Source organism: Pelodiscus sinensis, chromosome 24 (assembly GCF_049634645.1).
Source record: "Pelodiscus sinensis isolate JC-2024 chromosome 24, ASM4963464v1, whole genome shotgun sequence".
NCBI lineage: Eukaryota > Metazoa > Chordata > Testudines > Trionychidae > Pelodiscus > Pelodiscus sinensis.
The window spans coordinates 6627900-6649786 of record NC_134734.1 but is presented as its reverse complement, the minus strand read 5'-3'; the positions used below and the strand labels follow the sequence as shown (position 1 = coordinate 6649786).

Here is a 21887-nt window from a genome sequence, read left to right as displayed (position 1 = left end):
ACAGCCTCCCCATTCTCGCCCCTTTCCTCTCCCCTATAGCCTCCTCATTCTCATCTCTCCTCTGACCCTTCTCCCTCCCCTACAGCGTTCCTTTTTTCACCCCTCCTCCAAATCTTCCCAGTCGCCTACAGCCTCCTCATTCTCATCCTTCACCTATCTCCTTCAGCATTGGTTCCCAACATTTTGGGGCTGCCAGGCGCTGTGCATCCGGGGGCGGGGCCGCTCACGGGCTATGGGCCTGGGGGTGGGGCCAAGCATGCGCAGTGTGCCCAGGGCCGGCACCAGCATGTGCTGCGACCCCGGGCAGGGGCCACCCAGGTGCCATGCATCCAGGGCCGGCACCAGCATGTGCCGTGCACCTGGGGCTGGGGCCAGAGTCGGCATCGGCATCGGCATCTGCTGTGACCCCGGGCAGGGGCCGCCCCGGCACGGCATGCCCGGTGCCGGCACCGGTATGTGCCACGACCCCGGGGCAGGAGCCCCCATGCGCCCAGGGCTGTCACCTGCCGCAAGCCCAGGGGCGGGACCAGCCCTGATTGCTCCGCAGGCACACATAAATGGCCCAGTGGGTGCAATAGCACCCACGGGCACCGCGTTGGGGACCACTGTCCTACAGTGTCCCCATTCTCACCCCACCTCCAACTCTTTCCCGTCCCCCACAGCCTCCCCATTCATACCCCTCCTCTGACGCTTCTACCTCCCCTACAGCTTCCCAATTCTCACCACTCCTCCAACCCTTCCCGGTCGCCTACAGCATCCCCATTCTTATCCCTCCTCCAATCCTTCCCCATCCCCTACAGCATCCTCCTTCTCACCTGTCCTCCAACCCTTCCCCCTCCCCTGCAGCCTCCCCATTCTCACCCTTTCTCAAACCTTTCCTCCCCACTGTCACCCCTCATCTGACCCTTCTCCCTCCCCTACAGCATCCCCATTTTCACCCCTCCTTCAACCCTTCCCATACCATACAGCCTCTTCATTCTCATCCCTCCTCTGATCCTTCACCCTCCCTACAGCCTCTTCATTCTCATCGCTCCCCCGACCCGTCACCCTCCCTACAGCTTGTTCATTCTCATCCCTCCTCTGATCCTTCACCCTCCCTACAGCCTCTTCACTCTCATCCCTCCGACCCTTCACCCTCCCTACAGCCTCTTCATTCTCATCCCTCCTCCGACCCTTCACCCTCCCTACAGCCTCTTCATTCTCATCGCTCCCCCGACCCTTCACCCTCCCTACAGCCTCTTCATTCTCATCGCTCCCCCGACCCTTCACCCTCCCTACAGCTTGTTCATTCTCATCCCTCCTCTGATCCTTCACCCTCCCTACAGCCTCTTCACTCTCATCCCTCCGACCCTTCACCCTCCCTACAGCCTCTTCATTCTCATCCCTCCTCCGACCCTTCACCCTCCCTACAGCCTCTTCATTCTCATCCCTCCTCCGACCCTTCACCCTCCCTACAGCCTCTTCATTCTCATCGCTCCCCCGACCCTTCACCCTCCCTACAGCTTGTTCATTCTCATCCCTCCTCTGATCCTTCACCCTCCCTACAGCCTCTTCACTCTCATCCCTCCGACCCTTCACCCTCCCTACAGCCTCTTCATTCTCATCCCTCCTCCGACCCTTCACCCTCCCTACAGCCTCTTCATTCTCATCCCTCCTCCGACCCTTCACCCTCCCTACAGCCTCTTCATTCTCATCCCTCCTCCGACCCTTCACCCTCCCTACAGCCTCTTCATTCTCATCACTCCCCCGACCCTTCACCCTCTCTACAGCCTCTTCATTCTCATCGCTCCCCCATATCCTACAGCCTCCCCATTCTCACCTCTTCTCCAGCCCTTCTCCTTCCCCTACAGCCTTCCCATTCCCACCTCTCCTCCGATCCTCCCCCATCCCTTGCAACCTCCCCATTCTTTCCCGGTCCCCCATCCTCTGCAACCTCCCCATTCTCAGCCCTCCTACAACCGTTCCCCATGCCCTACAGCCTCCCCATTGTCACCCCTTCCCTGTCTCCTACAGCCTCCCAATTCTTATCCCTATCCATCCCCTACAGCCTCCCCATTCTCACCCCTCCTCTGACCCTTCCCCTTCCCCTACAGTCTCCCCTTTCTCACTGATCCTCCAACCCTTTCCCGTCCCCCACAGTGTCGCCATTCACATCCCTCCACCATCCTGTACAGCCTCCCTATTCTCACCCCTCCACCATCCCCTACAGCCTCTCCATTCTCACCCCTCAGCATTCCCATCCCTCCTTTTACCCTTCCCCGTCTTCTACAGCCTCCCCATTCTCACCTCTCCCCCATTCCCTAATGTCTCCCCATTCCTATGCCTCCTCCAACCTTTCCCCATCCTCTACAGCCTCCTCATTTTCATCCCTCCTCACCCCCTACAGAAGTGGTGGCCCACCTAAATCCGAGGAGGAGCCAGAATTTACCAATGCATCTTGTTAAAGAGAAATACTTCTATGTCACTAGCCCTGATCATCTTCCCACCACCACTCTCAGCACATCACACCCATGGGGATCCCCACTGGTCAGTGCTGCATCCTTCTCCTTTTCCTTCTGCCCACTGTGATCAGCTCTTTCTCAGTGGGAGACACTGGAGGGGGGAGCATGGGTGTGACAGGCTCAGTGGAGAGGGTGGAAAGTGGTAGGATCCTAGGGGGAAAGGGTAGAGGGGGACAGTGCTTAGGGCAGAGCTGAGGCTTGAACAGTGAGCACCTTCCACCCTTGTGGAAAGTTCGCACCTGCAGCTCCAGCCCTGGATTTGGAGCCGATTGTAGCACCTATATTAGGAGCTGCATATTAAGTTCTCGCCCCTCCTCCAACCCTTCTGCATCCCCTACAGCCTCCCCATTCTCACCCCTCCTCCGACACTTCCCCATCCCCTACATCCTCCCCAGTCTTACCCCTCCCCCATCCCCTGCAGCCTCCCCATTGTCACTCCTCCACTGACCGTTCCCTGTCCCCTACAGTACCCCCACATGTTCTCACCCCCTCTGTTGTTTTTTTTTGCAACATATTTAACAATTCTGGGAAGGATGTTGTGGTCCATTAAAACATTTGTGTTGATAAAAGGAAATGCGATTGGGCATCTTTGACTGTGTCCACACTTCACACTGATTGCTGGCTGCAGCAGACAGACCTGTCATAATTCTGATTGCTAGCACGCTACCAACAGCGGGGGGAAGAGGGGGAGAACAGCAGGATGGGCTCACCGCCCTGAGTGTATACCCATCCAAAACACTAGGCAGATAGCCGTGACTACTTGATGAGTTCAGTGAACAGCATGAGGGTGTCTCCTCCAGCTCAAAGTGCAGAGTGTCTAAGTTAAGTGGGAGTGTTAACAAAACAAGCACACAAAACAAAGAGTTTTAAACAGACTCCATAACATTTTTTCCCCCTCTCAATCCAGCTGCTTTACAAGTATGCCATAGCCTAGGGTGACCATAGGTCTTTCAGGGAAAAAAAGATAGGGAGGACATGGATTTCTAAGGCAATTTAAAAAAAAATCTAGTCCTACAAACAACCCTCTGAAGTCTTTAGATGCTATATATTCATAGATTGATTTGGCTAGAAGGTGGTCCTTTATGATCATTACACATGGCCTTACACTGATTGCTTCATCAATCCAATAACTTCTGGTTAAGTTGAGGAATATATTTTAAAAAGAGAGATACAGTTTTTCAGGGGTGAAAGTAACAAATTTCTTACAGGTACTGTCCTATCACAACCCACTGTCTCCCAGGATAGAACTTTCAGTGTGGTATGGAGTGCAGGGGGGCTTAGGGCAAGGGATAGGTGAGTGTGGGAGAGATGAGGGCAGGGGATTGTGTTGTAGGGGGTACAGGAATCCAGGCAGGATATCAGTAGTTGGGACGTGCTCAGGTTAGGGGGTTTGGAATACAGAAGTCAGAGCAAAGAATTGGCCACTGGATCTCCACGGCTGGCTGGGGTGGCAGGGATTGCATTGACTGGCAGCCAGATCCCTGGTGTTGGGGCAGGGCAGTGGGGACTGCACTATTGGGTACTGGGACTGGAGCATAGAGAGCTCCACAGCTAGCCAGCCTGTGGAGCATGGGCTTACTTTGACCTTTGCTTTTAAAAACTTTAAAAACAACAAATAGTCCAGCAGCACCGTAGAGACGTCCAAAAGGTGTAGATGGGATCATGAGAATGCGTGGGCTCAACTCACTTCTTGCAAGGCTCCCTTATTGTCCCCTCAGAGGATATGTCTACACTACAGCACTAATTCGAACTAACTTAATTTGAATTAGTTAATTCGAACTAAGTTAATTCGAACTAGTGCATCTAGATCTAAAAACTAGTTTGAATTAGCATTTTGCTAATTCTAACTAGCATGTCCACATTGAGTGGACCCTGAACCGAAGTTAAGCCTGGCCGGAAGCAGTGCCGGCAGGGCATCAGGTTAGTACTGAGAGCGTTGAGCTGCTGTCTCAGGCTAGCCAAGGTCTGTGCTTAAAGGGACCCAACCCCCACCCCAGAGAGACATTTCTCAGGGTTCCCCGCTTGCTTGTCTACCTCGATGAGCGACAGCAAAGCAGTCCTGTCTTGGAGTGCCCTGAGTGCCCACACTCGGCACATCACAGCACTCGGCCATCAGCCCGGCTGCACTTGCCGCAGGCTGCCATCCGGGGGGGGGGTCGTCAATCAGGGGGCTGCAGGAGAGCTTCCACCCTGAGGAGCCCGCAGAGCCACCCCAGTCCTCCCCATTGGGGGCTCGTACCCCATTCCTCCCTCACTTCCTTCCACTTACCCCTCCCTAGCACCCCTTCCTGATGTAAAAAATAAAGGACACGTGTGTTCAAAAATAGAAACTCTCTTTATTTAACAAAACTGGGGGGGAGGATTACCTCTGGGGAGACTGGGAAAAGGAGGTGGGAGAGGGGAAGAGAGAGGGTGGGAGAGGGGAGGGGGAAACCTGGGAGGAGGGAGCTGGAAGGGGGAATCCAGGGGAAGAAGGAGTAGGGGAAGTATCAAACTATGGGACGCCATATCTTCAGTACTGTGTACAGATGTGATCTCCTTACCCCAGAAAAGATATTTTGGCCTTGGAAAGGGTTCTGGAAAGAGTAACTAAAATGATCAGGGATTTGGAACAGGTCCCATATGAAGAGAGGCTAAAGAGACTGGGACTTTTCAGCTTAGAAAAGAGGAGACTGAGGGGGGGGAATATGATAGAGGTCTATAAAATCACGAGTGGGGTGGAGAGGGTGCATAAAGAAAAGTTCTTCATTAGTTCCCATAATATAAGGATTAGAGGACACCAAATGAAATGAATGGGTAGCAGGCTTCAAACTAATAAAAGAAAGTTCTTCTTCACAAAGCAAATAGTCAACCTGTGGAACTCCTTGCCACAGGAGGCTGTGAAGGCTAGAACTATAACAGAATTTAAAAAGAAGTTAGATAAAGTCATGGAGGTTGGGTCCATGGAGTGATATTAGCCAGGGGGTAGAAATGGTGTCCCTGGCCTCTGTTTGTGGAAGGCTGGAGATGGATGGCATGAGACAAATGGCTTGGTCATTGACTTTGGTCCATCCCCTCCAGGGTACTTTGTGTTGGCCGTTGTCGGCAGACAGGCGACTGGGCTAGATGGACCTTTGGTCTGATCCAGTACAGCTGTTCTTATGTTCTTATGTTCTAAGCTCAGGGCTCAGGGTCGGGGGTCTCACTGGACCACCTTGATTTTCATGCAAACCTGCTCCTGGGTTTGCATGTGGCCTTTGGTGACCAGGCTGGCAGCTATCCTGCCCTAGATGGCCACTTTGCGGTGCCTAGTGTGGAGGTTGTGGACGTTGGAGGCCTCCCCCCAAACCTGGATGAGGTCCACAATCTCCGCACTAGACCAGGAGGGCGCCCACCTCTTGCGGCCCCGGGCAGGCTCCTGGGAGCTGCCAGCCTGGTCCCGGGAAGAGGCGGAGGGCTGGGTGGCAGCAGGTGTCTGGCTTGTGCCATGCCAGATGCAGGGTCTGCTGGCTGGGTGCTGGCAGGCTTGCACCTGGCACGGGCACCGTAGCCAGACCGTGCCCCTTTAAGGGCTCTGAGGCAGGGAGGGGGGCAGAAGAGTTTCCCTGGTTGTGCCCAGAGTGGCCACCAGGGCAAGCTGGGGTGGGCTAGCCTCCCACTAGTTCGAATTAAGTGGTTACACAGCCCTTAATTCAAACTACTTAATTCAAACTAGGGTTCATAGAATGAGGTTTATCTAGTTCGAATTAAGCTCTCCGCTAGTTCGAATTAAGTTCGAACTAGCGGTTTGCATGTGTAGCGCCTATGAAAGTGAATTTGAACTAACGTCTGTTAGTTCGAATTAACTTTGTAGTGTAGACATACCCTTAGCTCTTTAGCCCCACCAAAGGAAAGGAGCTAAGAGGGGACAATAAGGAAGCCTTACAAGAAGTGGGTTGTGCCCACAAAAGCTCATGATCCCATCTACATACTTTGTTGGTCTCTAAGGTGCTGCTAAGACTATTCACTGTTTTTTAAGTTTTTCTGGTTACAGACTAACTCAGCTCCTCCTCTGAAGCTTTGGTTTGAATATAGACTCTTACAGATACTGTAGAATGACTATTGTCCATTGTTCCAATAGTTCATTCCCATGCTGTTAAAAGTGTGGCTCATTTTTGGTCTGATTTTCTTTCTCTTCAACTTCCAGGCCTGAAATAATATTCTGCCTTTTTGTCTGCTGGATTCACAAGTGCTCATTCCCAGCAAACTGTTCCCGGGGGATCATAAGGAGGGATCATGGAGAGAGATAAGCTATAAGCATGATCCTCCACGGTGGTCAATCAGAGTAGCTTAGCTGATGGCAACAGAACTGTGCCAATTTACAGTAGCCCAAATGCCCTAGGGTGCTTTAAAGTGAAGATTCTTAGCTAGAGCTCAGTGCTTTATTCTTATCAATCCCCTGCTAGGTGAATGGGATAAAGTCTCTCCTTCCGGTCGCTCTTCTCAGTGGGAAGATCCAAGTGCACCAGAATGGCTTCTCTGTTAAAATTGCCACTGATTTTGGGCTGGAGATTTCTTATGATGGGATTCAACATGTGGTGGTCACGGTGCCCTCAACTTACCATAACTTGACCTGCGGCCTGTGCGGGACACTGACTGGTGACCCCTCCGATGACTTCCGGACTCCAAATGGCAGTTTAGTCACGTCAGCTGCTCTCTTTGCCACAAGCTGGCAGGTAAAGGGTGGCAGGCACCAGTGTGTGGAGGACCAGGAGCTGCCTTCTTGTCCCACTGCTGAACAGGTTCATTACTCTGGCCATGACTACTGCGGCATTATGCAAATGTCTCCAGGCCCCTTCACAGCCTGCGCGCAGGCCCTGTCCCAGGCAGGCTGGGTGGAGACTTGTATATATGACCTGTGTATGTCCAGCGGGAATCAGACTGTGCTGTGTGGGGTTCTGGGTGCTTATGCAGAGAGCTGCCAGGCAGCCAACATCACTGTGGGGCAGTGGAGAACAGACCGATTTTGTGGTAAGTAAAATCTCTGCAAATCTTTAGCTAACCATGAAGTACCTGTGCTGTCCATCTGTCTTAAGCACTTATATGGCCTCCATCGCCTCAGTAGATGATTGCCTCACCATCTGGAATAGCATTTTTCTCACAGTAGTTTTGTGAGGCAGGGCACTGCTGTTTCACAGATGGGGACTTGATCCACACAGAGGATCAGGCTATGGCTACTTTGCAGTGCAGTATGGTGTGTGAAATGCAGAGTGCCCCACATTGTTGCACTCCAGTTGCCCCATGTGGATGCTGCTGGGGTGTACCAAATGGTCACTACCTTTTCTTAACATAGTCCTCCTTCATACTGGACTGTGATAACATGAACTAGTTACCTCTTAGCTCATGCTAGTCACACCCACATAGGCTAGTTAGAGCACATTAGTGCACACTGCAGCTCCTCCCTCCCCCCAGTCCAGTGGTCTCAAACCGTGGCCATCCTCCAGGTGATCCGCAGCTTGAGCGCAGCCCTCCTCCTCACACTGCTGCTCCAGCCTAGCAGGCGCTATGCAGCCATGGGACTGAAACATCAGCTCCAGCTTCCCGCTTGGAGGGCACGGGGAGGGGGCGAAGTGTGTGAAGAAAGTCCTGACCTTCCCCACCAGACCTGGCTCACAGAGAAAGACAGAGCAAGTGGAGCAAGGGTCTCCATTCACTGCCGCTCCGCCCCCTCCTTACCATGCTGGGAGAGTGTCAGCACAGGGATGTGCTGTCTGGACACTTTCTCCACTGCTCCCATTGACTGCCAATGAGGGGGAAGCACCCCCTAATGCCCACATTCCACACCCCAATGCCCCCTCACTCACCCTGCCTCCAAGACCCCTCACCCCAGCTTGCTCCTACACACTCCCTTGCTCTCACACCCTCCCTCCTGGCCAGACACCCTACCCCCAATCTGCTCCTGCATCCTCCCTCCTGGCCAGACTCTACACCTTCCCAGACACCCTAATCCCAGACTGCTTCTGCATTTCCCTTGCTCCTGCCCCTTCCCCCGGACAGACATCCTACTCCCAGCCTGCTCCTGCACCCTCCCTTGCTCCTGCAACATCCCCTCTGGAGAGATACCCTACCCAGGACCCCTCCTGCACTCACTTTTACTCCTGCACTCTCCCTCCTGGCCACATCCTGCATCTTCCCTTGTTCCTGCTCCCTCCCTTGGCCAGACATCCTACTCCCAGCCTGCTTTTGCACCCTACTTCCCACCCAGACCTCACAACCTCTCCCCCTTTTGCACCTCACCTCCCTCCCAGATCCTGCACCCATCCCTATCCTACTCACTGGCAGCCCTTGGAACCCCACACTGAACCCCTCATTTTTGTCCCCATCCCAGAGCCCCAAAGGGGTCCACAAAATCCACTAATTTCAGAACCCTAGAAAAGTAAATCTGGCCTATGGGAAGCCCTGAACCTCAGCCCTCCCTATCTCTTCCCCTCACCACATGGGGGCTGAAGTGTCAGAGGAGTGAGGTGTCTCATTTGGGGGCCACATCAGTGAGGGTTGGCGGTTCTTGGAGGAGTTGGGTGAGGTTTTTTTTGTTTTGGTTTTGGTTTTTTGCTTTTCACTTGTGTGGTCCCCAACTGATTTTTCTGTGGGGTCAGTGGCTCCTGACCCAAAAAAGGTTCCTCATCCCTGCCATAAATAAAACTTTTTGTGTTGAACATAAATTATTATTTTACTTTATTTAAAATTAAGTTTGATAAACTAATACAAGAAAGTTAAAAGGCTTAATCTGTTTAATAATTTAACCATTCTCCCTAGCTGCACCATTAGCAAAATGGCTTAGGTGTAATTAACAGTGAGTTTCCATTAGCAACAGCTGGTCCGTGGAAAGGTTTGCATTGAGCCAGATGGGCCAAAAAGTTTAGAACCACTGTGCTAGTCCAAAGTCTGCACAAGATATCCCAAGAAGTACATTTTGAGCCTAATACTGATCTCATTTCCACACTGGCTCCCATCATGTAACATCTGATATATGCAGTTATGAGATTGGACTGAGGCCCTTTGTTTACTTCTCAGATTCTGCATATTTGAGGGTGGCAGGTAAGAAATAAAATTGCTGGTGTCATTGCTGCCAACAATTTCACAAATATTGGCAAGGAAGGGTGGACTAGCCCTTTGGGCAATGTACTGAACTGGGGTTTAGCCTCAATTCCTGCTTTGCCACAGACTTCCTGTGTGACCTAGGGCATGTGTGTGCCTCTGCTCCCATCTGCAAAATGGTGGTAAGCCTTTTCCCGTCTGATGTCTGCATAGATTATCAGCTCTGAGACAGGGACTGTTTCTTACTATTATTAGTGTCTGCAGAGTGCCTAGCACAACAAGGGCCTCATTTCCATTCAGGCGTCTAGATGCTTCTTTAATACAAAGAATATCTATCTATCTATCTATCTATCTATCTATCTATCTATCTATCTATCTTCTGTTTGATTGTTCAAGAACTCATCCTAAGCCATAAGAGCTACAGACTACACTGCTGTCTGTCACAGCTAATAGGCCCAACCCTTCAGATGACTTCCCTGGGAGTTGCAGGTTCTCAAACACTGGTTCATTTCTGTGGTTCAGGGTGCTAACAATGTTCTCCTTTTCCTTCCTTTGAGTCTAGGGGTCACTTGTGCAGAGAACAGCCATTATGAACCCTGTACCAGTGCCTGTCCTGCCAGCTGCATGGATTCCACGGCCCCCCTTTACTGCCCCCAGCCGTGCAGAGCGGGCTGTGTTTGTGACAAAGGCTACATTCTCAGTGCAGCCACATGTGTGTCCCTGAGTCAGTGCGGCTGCACGCTGGAGGGTCGGTATCACCAGCTGGGAGAGGAGGTGATCTTGACAGACACCTGCAGCAGGAAATGCAGCTGCCACCAGCCAGCCCAGCCCATGCAGTGCCAGGATCATGCCTGCGGGGCTCTGGAGACGTGCAGAGTTGTGGATGGCGTCCGAGGCTGCTACCCTGTGACGTTTGGCACCTGCAGGGTGTTTGGCCACATCCACTACACCACGTTCGACGGAGTCATGTTTGATTACCAAGGAGTTTGCAAATACACCCTGAGCAAGTTCTGTGGGCCCCCCGGGAGCCTCCCGGACTTTGCCGTCAGAGTAGAGAATGAGCACAGGGGCTCCATCGCGGTGTCCTGGACACGCCTGGTGGAGCTGGATGTCTACGGGGAGCGTATTGCTATGGCCACGGGACAGTACGGCCAGGTGCAGGTGAGAGCATTTCCATGGCTTCTCTTACATTTTGCTTTTTTCCCCAGCAAGTAACTTGGGAAGAGCCACAAGGGCACTCTAAATCAGAGTGGATGCAGCTATCCTGAAGGGATGCTACAAAGTCAAGTACAAGCTGGAGTGCTGTATTCTCTGACTTCTCCCCCTTCTCCAAGTATAGGCATGACCCTTCCTGCCCTTGAGGAGGGGGACGATAGTGTAAAACTTGTACATTCATGCTATAGTCTCCTCATAACATGGGGAATGCCAGTTTTCCCAGGCCAGACACACATCCTGTTCTTAAAGATTTCTTCTTGTCTCGTTTTCCCCATAGGTGAATGGATCCCTGGTCAATCTTCCCTTGGTGCTTGCTTCAGGTAAAGTGTATGCTTATTTCAGTGGCTCGTCCTCTGTGGTTCAGACAGATTTTGGCCTCTCTGTATCCTATGACTGGTTCGACTCTGTGTCGGTTTCTGTTTCTGAGGCCTATTCTGGGTTCCTCTGTGGACTTGGTGGAGACTTCAATGGGAACTGGAGTGATGATTTTCGAACTCCGAATGGTTCTGTGGTCCATGACCCTGTCACCTTTGGCAACAGCTGGAGGGTTGCCAATTCCCATTTTCACTGCACAGCCGTTGGGCTCCCCGCCCATTGTAATGAACGAGCCCAGTACAGATCCCAGACCTATTGCAGGATCATCGCAGACTCTGCTGGGCCTTTTAAAGTGTGTAACAAACCAGCTGATGCTCATGTTCACATGAAGAACTGCATGCAGGATATGTGTGCAACTCAGGGAATCCACGAGACTCTGTGTCAAGTGCTTCGCAGTTATGCTCAGCAGTGTCAAAGTCGGAGCATTGCCATTAAGCCATGGAGACAGCAGGCTGCGTGTGGTAAGCAGATGGTTCCAGACACATGCTCTTCCTCTCTTATTGAACAGCTCAGACATTAGCCTGAGTCACATTGGTCAGGGCCGGCTTTTCCTGTTCCTACATTCTGATGCTTTCCTTTCAAAGATCAGTATAAAAATCTTTAGATGATGAGGACAGATCATTTATTTCTTTGTTCCCAGTTTTCGTTCTTCAGAACAAATTAGCTTTTCTGATACAGTGTCGACTTTTATTCTTCCTGCTTTCAAATGTCAGTCTCTCAAAATGTCCTACCAAGCTATGAGCCAGCACTACAAAGCTGGTAAAACACAGGAGTCATTAGTTTCTCAATAGAGCTCCAATATCAGATCTAGTTTGAAATTAATAAAATGAAAATGAGTGCGAGAAATGTTCATCTTAGATGCAAAACTGCCAGTTCTAATGGGTAGAATTTTGACAAGTGCTCTTGGGATTTAGGAGCACAAATCCCACTGGGATTCATACTATAAGTTGCTCAGGTACCTCTCAAAATGCCAACCAACATGAAAATATTTTTTCACACAACCATCCCTTTTCATGTTCTATCATATTATCCCTATTTTCATTCCCTCTCTGGGGTTTACTGCCTGGTAGGGACTCCCTGGAACACTCCTTTGGGATTTAACAATCCTTTTTATGTCCCTTTCAGAGTTAATCTGCCCCCCCAACAGCCACTATGAGCTCTGTGGACCTTCCTGCCCGGCCTCTTGTGCCCACCCAGCTGTGCCCTCCCGCTGCCGGACTGCATGCCAAGAAGGGTGCCAGTGTGACCCTGGCTTTGTGCTGAGTGGCACTGACTGCGTGCCTCGGGAGCAGTGCGGCTGCACCCACAATGGCAGATATCACCTGGCGGGGGAAAGCTTCTGGGAAGGAGAAAATTGCCAGAGATTGTGCAGGTGCAATGGCTCCTCCCACGCTGTCCAGTGCTCCAGCGCTGCCTGTGCTCCCGGGGAATCCTGTGGCACTCGCCGGGGGGTTTATGGCTGCCACGAGAGAACCAACGGCATCTGCTGGGCGTCTGGGCTGCCCCACTACACTACGTTTGACGGCAAGCGCTACGACTTCCAGGGCACCTGCAGATATGTCTTTGCTGAACTGTGTGCGGCATCAAAGTCCTTGCCCTTCTTCAGAGTGGAAGTGAAGAATGAAAACCTGCCCCATGTCCCTGTGGCTGTGACGTCGGAGGTGTTTGTCCTTGTGAGCGGAGTTGAGATCCACCTGCAGAGGGGTCAGCATGGGACAGTCCAGGTAATTCCCTGGGAAAGTATTGACTCAAAGATCTTACACCGGAAAAATATTTCCCAGATTATTTTCTACCTTCCCCAATAAACCAATCCTTGTTCTCTACTAGTCCACTTTAAAGGTGGCTACAACTAAAATCCTCGATTAGGTGGACAGTCTACACTGCCAGCTTTGCCGGCAATGACTGTGCAAATGAAATGCTGCATGGAGAGCGTGGACCCCATGTGTCGCTTGCTCCCATGCAGCGGCCCAGCTGAGCGGCGCAGAAGTCAGCCGAGTGCCATGATGGGAGGCAACAGTGCCACCCAGAGGGAACAGCCAGCATTTCAGTGTTACAGAGTCACAGACATTGGGCTACTACATATATGACTAGCTAATAGCCCGTCATAAAATGGGATTTATGGGTCTCTCCTCTATGTCTGTCTCTCTCTCTCTCCTCCTCCTTCTGCCTAACCCCTCTCTCCCTCTGCCTCCTGCCTCTCTCTCTGTCTCTCTCTTTCTCTTCTTCCCCACCTGCCTCTCACTCTCTGGGTATGTCTACACTGCAAAGTTGAATAGCGTCTATTCATGCGGAGCTCTTAATTCGAATTTGGTAAATTTCATTCTATGAGGAGTAATGCCAAATTAGAAATAGCTACACAGCTAAGTGCTATGTAGAAACTTAATTCGAAATAGGGGCCCTCCAGCCCTTCCCAGGGAGCCCTGGTGGCCACTCTGGGCACAACCAGGAAAACTTACTCTCCTCTCCCCAGCCCTAGAGCCATTAAAGGGGTAGACCCTGGCCACAGTGCCTGTGCCAGCTCCAAGCCTGCCAGCTCAGAGCCAGCAGTGGCCACTGGGGCCCCTGACCCAGAGGCCCCAAAACATGAGCCAGTAAGCCACTGGCAGCCAGCCCTCCACCGCTCCCCAGGAGCAGTCTGCCAGCTCCCAGGAGCCTGACAGGGGCTGGAAAAGGCGGGCGCCTTCCTGGTCCAGGATGGAGATCATGGACCTTATTCAGGTTTGGGGGGGGATGCCCCCAACATTCATGATCTCCGCACTAGACAGAGGAACCTGGCCATGTATGGCAGGATAGCTGCCAGCCTGGCCACCAAAGGCCACATGTGAACCCAGGAGCAGGTTAGCATGAAAGTCAAGTTGGTCCGGTGAGACCCCCAACCTTGAGCCCTGAGCTTCCCCTCCCCCTTCTTCCTCTTGCTTCCCCCTTCCAGCTCCCTCCGCCCAGGTTTCTCCTTCTCCGCTCCCACCTTTTCTCTTCCCCTCTCCCACCTCCTTTTCCCAGTCTCCCTAGAGGTTCATCCCCCCCCCCCAGTTTTGTTCAATAAACCCAGTTTCTTTTTTTGAACATATGTCTTTTGTTTGACATCAGGAAGAGGGGCTAGGGACAGGTAAGTGGAAGGACGTGGGGGAGGAATGGAGCACGAGCCCCCAGTGGAGAAGACCAGGGTGGCGCTGAGGTCTCCTCGGGGTGGACGCTCTCCCGCAGGGCCTCCTGGATCCTGACAACCCCCTGATGGACCTCCCGGATGGCAGCCTGCAGCAAGTGCAGCCAGGCTGATGGCAATGACCCCACAAGATGCACCAGCATGCCCAGGGGTGGGTCTGGTTCCATGTTGCAGAGTGCCATGTTGTCCTGAGTGAGGGCAAGAAGTTCACTCTGAGAAACAAATGCTTTGCGGTCCCTCAGCGAGGTAGACAAACAAGCAGGGAACCCTGAGAACTGTCTGTCTGGTATTGGGGGGCAGGGTAGGATCCCTTAAAGCACAGACCTCGGCTAGCCTGAGGCAGCAGCCCCCCACACTAAGTCTGACCCTGATGCCCTGCCGGCACTGGTTCCGGCCAGCTTTACCTTCAATTCAGGGTCCACTCAATGTGGACGCGCTATTTTGAATTAGAAAAACGCTATTTTGAATTAGTTTTTGTGTCTAGATGCATTATTTTGAATTAGCTTATTCAAAATAAGTTAATTCAAAATAGTGCTGTAGTGTAGACATACCCTCCCTTTCTCTTCTCTTCTTCCTCCTGCCTCTCACTCTCGCCCCACTCCGTCTCTCTCTTTCTCTTCTCCCCTCCTGCCTCTAACTCAGCTCTCCTCTGTCTCTGTCGGGGATGCACACTCGTCCAGGCCCTGCCCCCTGGGCATGTATGTCCCCGCCCCCTTCTCCTCCCGCCGTGTTGCTCGGAAAGGAGGTCGGGGTGGTGAAGTTCACGTGCAGGGGTTGGGCCTGGAGCCGCTGTCACGCCGCGTATCATCACTCTGCCCCCCCCTTTGCCTCCTGCTGTGGCGCTCGGCTGAGTTCTGCACCGCTCAGCCGGGTCGCAGTGGGGGAGCAAGCGGAGCAAGCGGCTGTTTGGGCTCCCCTCCAGCTGCCTGGCTTAGTGGCACAGAACTTAGCCGAGCACCACGGTGGGAGGCGAGATGGGGCAGGGAGGTGACGTATATGGTTGCCAGGTGTCCGGTTTTCTACCGGACAGTCCAGTTTTCGGGCCCTCTGTCCAGGAAAAAAAATCAGAAAATACTGGACATGTACAATGTCAGGTGTTTCCTGGTTCTCTGGCTGGGTGCCAGATGGAAGCCTGGCGGGGGCGGGGGAGTGGCTGGGAGGGGGGGTGCGATAGGCACTGGGAGCCTCTAGCTGCCTCTGGGAAGCAGGGGAAGCTCTGTCCCTGCTCCTGAGGGCTGTTCCGGTGCGTGCTGGAGCCGCAACTGGACTTGCTCACTGGGACCATGAGCGGGGCGGGCAGTACCCTGGGATCTGCATGTGCCCGGGTGAGTCTGGCTCCCCGCTGGTCGATTCCCTCTCCCCGCCCCCTGCCAGCCAGTTCCTCCTCCCGATCTCCCACGGCCAGCCTCACTGCCCCCGACTCCCACCCCCGACCAGCTTTGCTACCCGCCAGCCAGCCCCGCAGCCTCCGACCCCCACCCCCAACTGGATTTGCTTCCTGCCAGCCGCCCCCCCCCCCCCGCAGCAGCCCGGCTGAGTGGTGCAGAATGCAGCGGAGCGCTATGGTGGGAGGTGAAGGGGGGCAGGGCGGTGACATACACAGCTGGGCGCTGCGTTCCCCATGCAGCATCTGCATGGGGACCACGGGGCCCAAATTGCCACTTGTGCCGCTTGCTCCCCCGCGGCGGCCTGGCTGAGTGGCGCAGAAGTCAGCCGAGCACCATGGCGGGAAGCAACAGCATCCCCCAGAGGCAACTCGTAACGCTACAGCATTACAGAGTCACAGACATTGGGCTACTATATATATGACTAACCAATAGCCCATCATAAGACAGGATTTTTGGATCTCTCTCCACGTCTGACTCTCTCTCTCTCTCTCCTCCTCCGACTGCCTCCCCCTCTCTCTCTCAGCTCTCCTCCACCTCCTGCCTCTCTCTCTGTCTCTCTTTCTCTTCTCCTCCCCCTCCTGCCTCTCATTCAGGGGACCACAGAGCCCAAATGGCCGTTTAGGCTCCATGCTCCCCCTGCAGGAGCAAGCAGCGAAAGTGGCCATTTGGGCTCTGTGCACCCCATGCTGCATGGGGAGTATGGAGCCCAAACAGCTGCTTGCGCCTCTTGCTCCTGCGCGGCGGCCCAGTTGAGTGGCACAGAAGTCAGCCGAGCACCACGGCGGGAGATGAAGGAGGGCGAGGCAGTGACATTCATGGCCAGGGGGTGGGGCCTGGAGCCACTGTCAAACCACACGTCACCACCCCACCCTCCTTCGCCTCCCGCCGTGGCACTCAGCTGACTTCTGCATAGCTCAGCCAGGCCGCCGCTGGGGAGCAAGTGGTGGAAGCAGCCGTTTGGGCTCCCCTGCGGCGGCCCAGCTGAGTGGCGCAGAAGTCAGCTGAGCGCCATGGTGAGAGGCGAAGAGGGGTGGGACAGTGACTTACACGGCCAGGCCCCGCCCCCTGGCCATGTACGTCACTGCCCCTCCCCACTTCCCCTTCCGCCGTGGCGCTCGGCTGACTTCTGTGCCGCTCAGCCTAGCCGCCGTGGGAGAGCAAGCAGCACAAGCGTCCTGCATGGGGGTGCTGCATGGGAACCGCAGCGCCCAAACGGCCCTTTGCACCGCTTGCTCCCCCGCGCAGAAGTCAGCCGAGTGCCATGGCGGGAGGCAACAGAGGGAACAGCCAGCATTTCAGCATTACAGAGTCACAGGCACTGGGCTACTATACTTGTAAAATGGGTACACTACTTGTAAAATCATAGGACTGGGAGAGATCTTGAGAGGTTATCTAGTTCAGGCTGTGTCTAGACTTCATTCCTTTTTCAATAAATGGATGTAAATTAGGCACGTCGATATTGCAAATGAAGCTGGGATTTGAATTTCCCATGTTTCATTTGCATAATGGCGGCCACCGCTTTTTTTTTTTTTTTGAGGCATAAGGCTCTTGCGCAAAAAGGAAATGTCCATGCTGCTTGGTTTTGCGCAAAAATCTATATAGCAAAAACGGATTGGCAGAAAATATGCACATGAGATCGTGACTCATGCAAATGAGCCCCTCATTAGCATATTTTCTGCCACAAAAACTGGCAGAATAGACGTAGCACTCGAGCCTTGCAGTCACATCTGATTTGCTCCTGGCCATACCTCACAGTATCTTCAGTGTCCACATGGATGAGTGGCATGAGGTAGTAGTCAGAGGCTCTGGACGATCCTTAACAATCCCTCTGTAATTTCTTGGATTCAGGACTCTGGCAGGCAGCATAGCTCCTGGGATGCCAGGTCAGAGTGATGATAGGTGCCTCTGTCCCCCTCAGAAGAGAGTCACCAGCCACCACTTTCCTACATTTCCTTCTGGGTGTAGTGTCTGTGATCCGCCTGGCCTTGAGGCTACTTGGCTTCTCCTCCTCCACCTTTTGGGGATGATTCCTCATAGCTCACTGTCAAGGTAGCATAATGGTTCTTCATCACTATGGTGGCTGGATTGGAAGTAGGGGTGGAGTATGACTGCTGCCAGGAGTAACCAGCATTCAGTGTCCTCCCTCTGACTGAGTCATATCTTGGTGGCATGATAGCAGGTCTCTTTAGCTGGATAGCTTCCTCAGCCTTGGATGTCTCACTATGAATGCTCTCAAGTAATTCCTCAGGAGCATGGATGCTCCTCAGCCTAGCCATCTCCTCCTAGCAGCTCTCCCACCTGCTTCCAGAGAGATTCCACCAGCAGACACCTGTCACACTGGCTGGTCCCTCCTGCCTGGCTCTCTGAGAATGGAAAATGCAGGCCATAGTCTCTGCAATTAAAACACCAACAGCTCCTGGTCATTAGCAGGCAGGACTGAGTCTGGGACCTGTGGAACTAAATGCAAGAACTACTGCCTGAGCTAATAGCCACATAGCCATTAGCTAAGGCTATAGAGCAGACTCATTTTTCTCTAAGTGGTCTTAGTTCCACTACATGGGATGGAACACTTCACCCAGGAGTGTGAGTTATCAAATCCACCCCAGGACCTGGATAGAGGTATTTTTTATCAGAGTCTTTGTCTTAGTGTACCGTAGGTGAAGGAGCGAGCAATGTTGGCACAGGCAATGCAACCTTTCCTAACCACTGTGATTATATTACAATCTGTTGACCAGCTCCCCCTGGTCACTTAGCATTTGGCTTTTAAAGCTTTCTCTCCCAGATCAGTGCTACTCCCATAGGAGGACAGTGATCACAAGGAGGACTGAGCCTTTTGTTCCCTAGATCATCTTTGAACAGCCTCAAACAGTCCCCAGACATACAATCCCTAATGGTCTAGTATTGTCATGGAGGAGATGGAGTAAGCTCAATCTGTTTCACAGAAACCTGGAGCTGAATGGGAACTGAAAAAGTCATCTAGTCCATCCCCCCCACATTGAGGAAGGACTATGTATACCTAGATCATCACTGACAGGTGTTTCTCTAATTTGGTTAATAACATACAATGACGGGGATTCCACAACCTCCCTAGGTGACCTGTTCCAGGGCTTAAATATTCTTAGAATTAGATTTTATCCCTAATGTTTAATTTGGAGTTTTCCTTGCTGCAAATTAAGCAAATTGGGAATTGTCTTACCCAAATTAGAGGACATGAAGAACAATTGATTGCTGTTCTTTTTATAACTAGGGATATAAAATCCTGTTTAAAATATTAATCTGTTAAACTCTGGCTGTGTCTAGACTGGCATGATTTGCGCAAAAGCGGCCACTTTTGTGCAAAATCTTGCCATCTGTCTACACTGGCTGCGAGTATTTGCGCAAGAACACTGACTTTGTAATGTACAAAATCAGTGGTTCTTGCGCAAATACTCTGACGCTCCCACTCAGGGATAAGCCCTCTTGCACAAGTATTCTTGCACAGGAGGGCCAGTGTAGACAGCAATGTTAATTTCTTGGGCTAAAATGGCCATCGGAGCTTTCTTGTGCAAAGGCACATGCCAGTATAGATGCTGTCTTGCACAAATACTTTTAATGGAAAAACTTTTCCATTAAAAGTATTTGCGCAAAATCATGCGAGTCTAGACGCAGCCTCTGTGTTTAACTGATTAATTGATTCACTGCACTGAGCTGTGAGCAGAGGCCTGCTTCAGTCCAGTCAAGCTGGAGTGGCCCCTTGCCCACAGCATGGCTGGGCCGTGATGTGTCCTGTTGTGCCATAGGCTGCTCCAGCCAAGCCTGGCTGAGCCCACCAAATCATGCTGTGTGCGGAGCATGGCGCAGTGCCATGGGTCTGGCCAGGCTGGGCTGAGACCCACTGTCCCACGGGCGAGGGCTGGTCTGGTAGGCTGGGCAGAGCCCATCGTGCTGCACTGCAGTGGGGTGTGCTTGAGCCCCTCACCTGTGGTACAGCATGCCACAGCACGGTTGAGCTGGAGTACCCTCCGCGCACGGCATGGCATGGTGTGGTGGGCCCAGCTGGGTAGAAGATTCATATCTTCCTAAAGTACATGCAGGAGTTCAGCCAGAAGATATAGGGCTTGCTGGTGTCATTTATGTGGTAGAGAAGAATAATTCCCTCCGCTGAGGGAAGCTGTCTGGCCTGGATCCTGTTGGAGATCAGACTAGATGTTCAAAATGTCCCTGTCTATGAATAGGACATTTCCTATGTTGATCTCTTTGGTGCTGTTTTCCCTCACTCAGGTTAACGGGGTGACTCTGAGTCTCCCAGTGCATCTCCAGAGAAGCGGAATCCTCGTTTATCAGGCTGGGTTTCATACGGTTGTGCAAGCCGACTCTGGGCTGAACGTGAGCTACGATCTGGCCCACAGCCTCTTTGTCAGCCTGCCCCCAGAGTACCGAGGCCAGACCTGCGGCCTGTGTGGGAACTTCAATGGGGCCGCTCAGGACGACTTTGTGACACATAACGGCTCCCTAGGGAAGGACGCCTTCCACTTTGCTGCGGACTGGAAGTCGGAGGCTGTCCCTGGCTGTGACGATGGCTGCCGCGATTCCTGCCCTGTGTGTGACGATGAGGAGAGTCTGGTGCAGTCAAAGTCCCAGTGCTGGGTGATCCAGGATCCTGACGGGCCGTTCTCCTCCTGCCACTCCCAGGTTGAGCCAGGCCCCTATCTGTCTGATTGCATCTTTGACCTGTGTGTGTCAGGAGGGGCTGGCAATGCCCTATGCGAGTCCATTCAGACATACGCAGCCGCCTGCCAGAGAGCCAACATCACCATCTCCCCTTGGAGGAGCGAGGCTTTTTGTGGTAAGGCTGCTCTGCTATTGGACTGTGTGCTGCTGGTGGGCACATAGATCTTATGTGATCAGATTCTATAAATATTTGTAGCAGGAACCCAAATTCTGTTGTAATCCAGTCCCCAACTACAAAGGCTTGTAGACATATTAAAGACAAGGTCTGAATTGTCTTCTAGAGAAGGAGAAGATCAACCAGTCCCAGGTTGTCCCTCTCATTCCAGGGTGAATTTGACCTACCGATGTAACCTTCTACCTTAGGCATTCCTGTTCATCATTAGTATTTTGCAGAGGCATGTGAGACTTCTCAAAGCTAACGTTCTTACTAGTAACCGTGGGAGTGTAAGATATAGTCATGCCAAAGATTCATACCCATTTTCCACTCCCAATTCTTTTCACAGATCCTCGCTGTCCAGCAAACAGTCACTACAAGCTTTGTGGGCGTCCCTGTCAGGACCTGTGTGCAGGCTTCTTTCTTGAACATCACTGCAGCTCCCTGTGCTCTGAAGGGTGTTTCTGCAATGACGGGTACCTGCAAAGCCGGGAGCAGTGTGTCCCGCCAGAGCAGTGTGGCTGTGAGCATGAGGGAATCTACTATGGGGTGAGTTTCCACTTCTCTTGCAGATCTGGCAACTCAGGACAGTGAGAAGACAATATAAGGGAGCCTGATTTACTTTAATCAAGGACTAAAGAATCTGCTTTTTCCCTGGTGTATGTTCCATGGAAAAGTACTGGAATCATCTGTCCATGAAAATTTTTCTCTATATATCTTATCTGTCTATCTTACTTACTTGTCTATATCTAGTTTTGTTTTCTCTTCCTTTCTGGGAGATCAGAATATTAATCACAGATGGGTAGTGCTGGAAAAGTCCATTACACATCAGCAAACCCAGACACTTGCACTGAAGCAGAACCAAGCAGACCTTAGACAATCCCTGAGACGTGTTTTCCAATCTCTTCTTAAAAATCTCCAGTGATTGGGATTCCAGAACAAGGGATGTTAAATGTAATCAGCTAATTGATTAGTCAATTTTAACCCCACTGCATTACAGCCTTTTCAATGTATTAAGAGTCTGGTGGCTCTTAATACTTTTAAAAAACACAAGTGCGGCAGGGGGATCAGGTGTGAGCTGGGAATCAGATTGCTTGCACCCAGTCCCCTGCTACGTCTCTGCCTGTGTCCCCTTCCCCCACAGAGATGGTGCTGGGGGGGAGCCGGCTTTTAAGCGAGCTCCCCCAAGCACTGGCTCCCACTCTCCACCCCCCATCTTGCTGCCTCTTTCTGACAGAGAAGCGACTAGTCGAGTCACTAGTCAACTAGTCACTAGTCACTGGTCAACTAGTTGCTTACATCTCTATCCAAAGCCTCCATTGGAA

At 52.3% G+C, this 21887-nt stretch overlaps 1 protein-coding gene across 1 annotated transcript; it reads left to right on the top strand.

Annotated features, from left to right (window-relative positions):
• Positions 1–10388: 10388 nt before the first annotated feature.
• Positions 10389–21169, top strand: LOC106731621 (IgGFc-binding protein-like). The gene is made up of 5 exons (XM_075908270.1): positions 10389–10718; positions 11050–11608; positions 12273–12871; positions 19959–20523; positions 21135–21169. Exons 1-5 carry the CDS (start codon positions 10389–10391, stop codon positions 21167–21169), a joined length of 2088 nt encoding a protein of 695 aa, XP_075764385.1.
• Positions 21170–21887: the final 718 nt, after the last annotated feature.

Bases quoted from the DNA above. Each gene is read 5' to 3' on its own strand.
- LOC106731621 (XM_075908270.1), top strand. From the start codon at position 10,389: ATGCAGTGCCAGGATCATGCCTGCGGGGCTCTGGAGACGTGCAGAGTT. The intron at 10,719-11,049 runs GTGAGAGCATTT...TTTTCCCCATAG, and splicing joins GACAGTACGGCCAGGTGCAG to GTGAATGGATCCCTGGTCAA. The intron at 11,609-12,272 runs GTAAGCAGATGG...TGTCCCTTTCAG, and splicing joins GAGACAGCAGGCTGCGTGTG to AGTTAATCTGCCCCCCCAAC.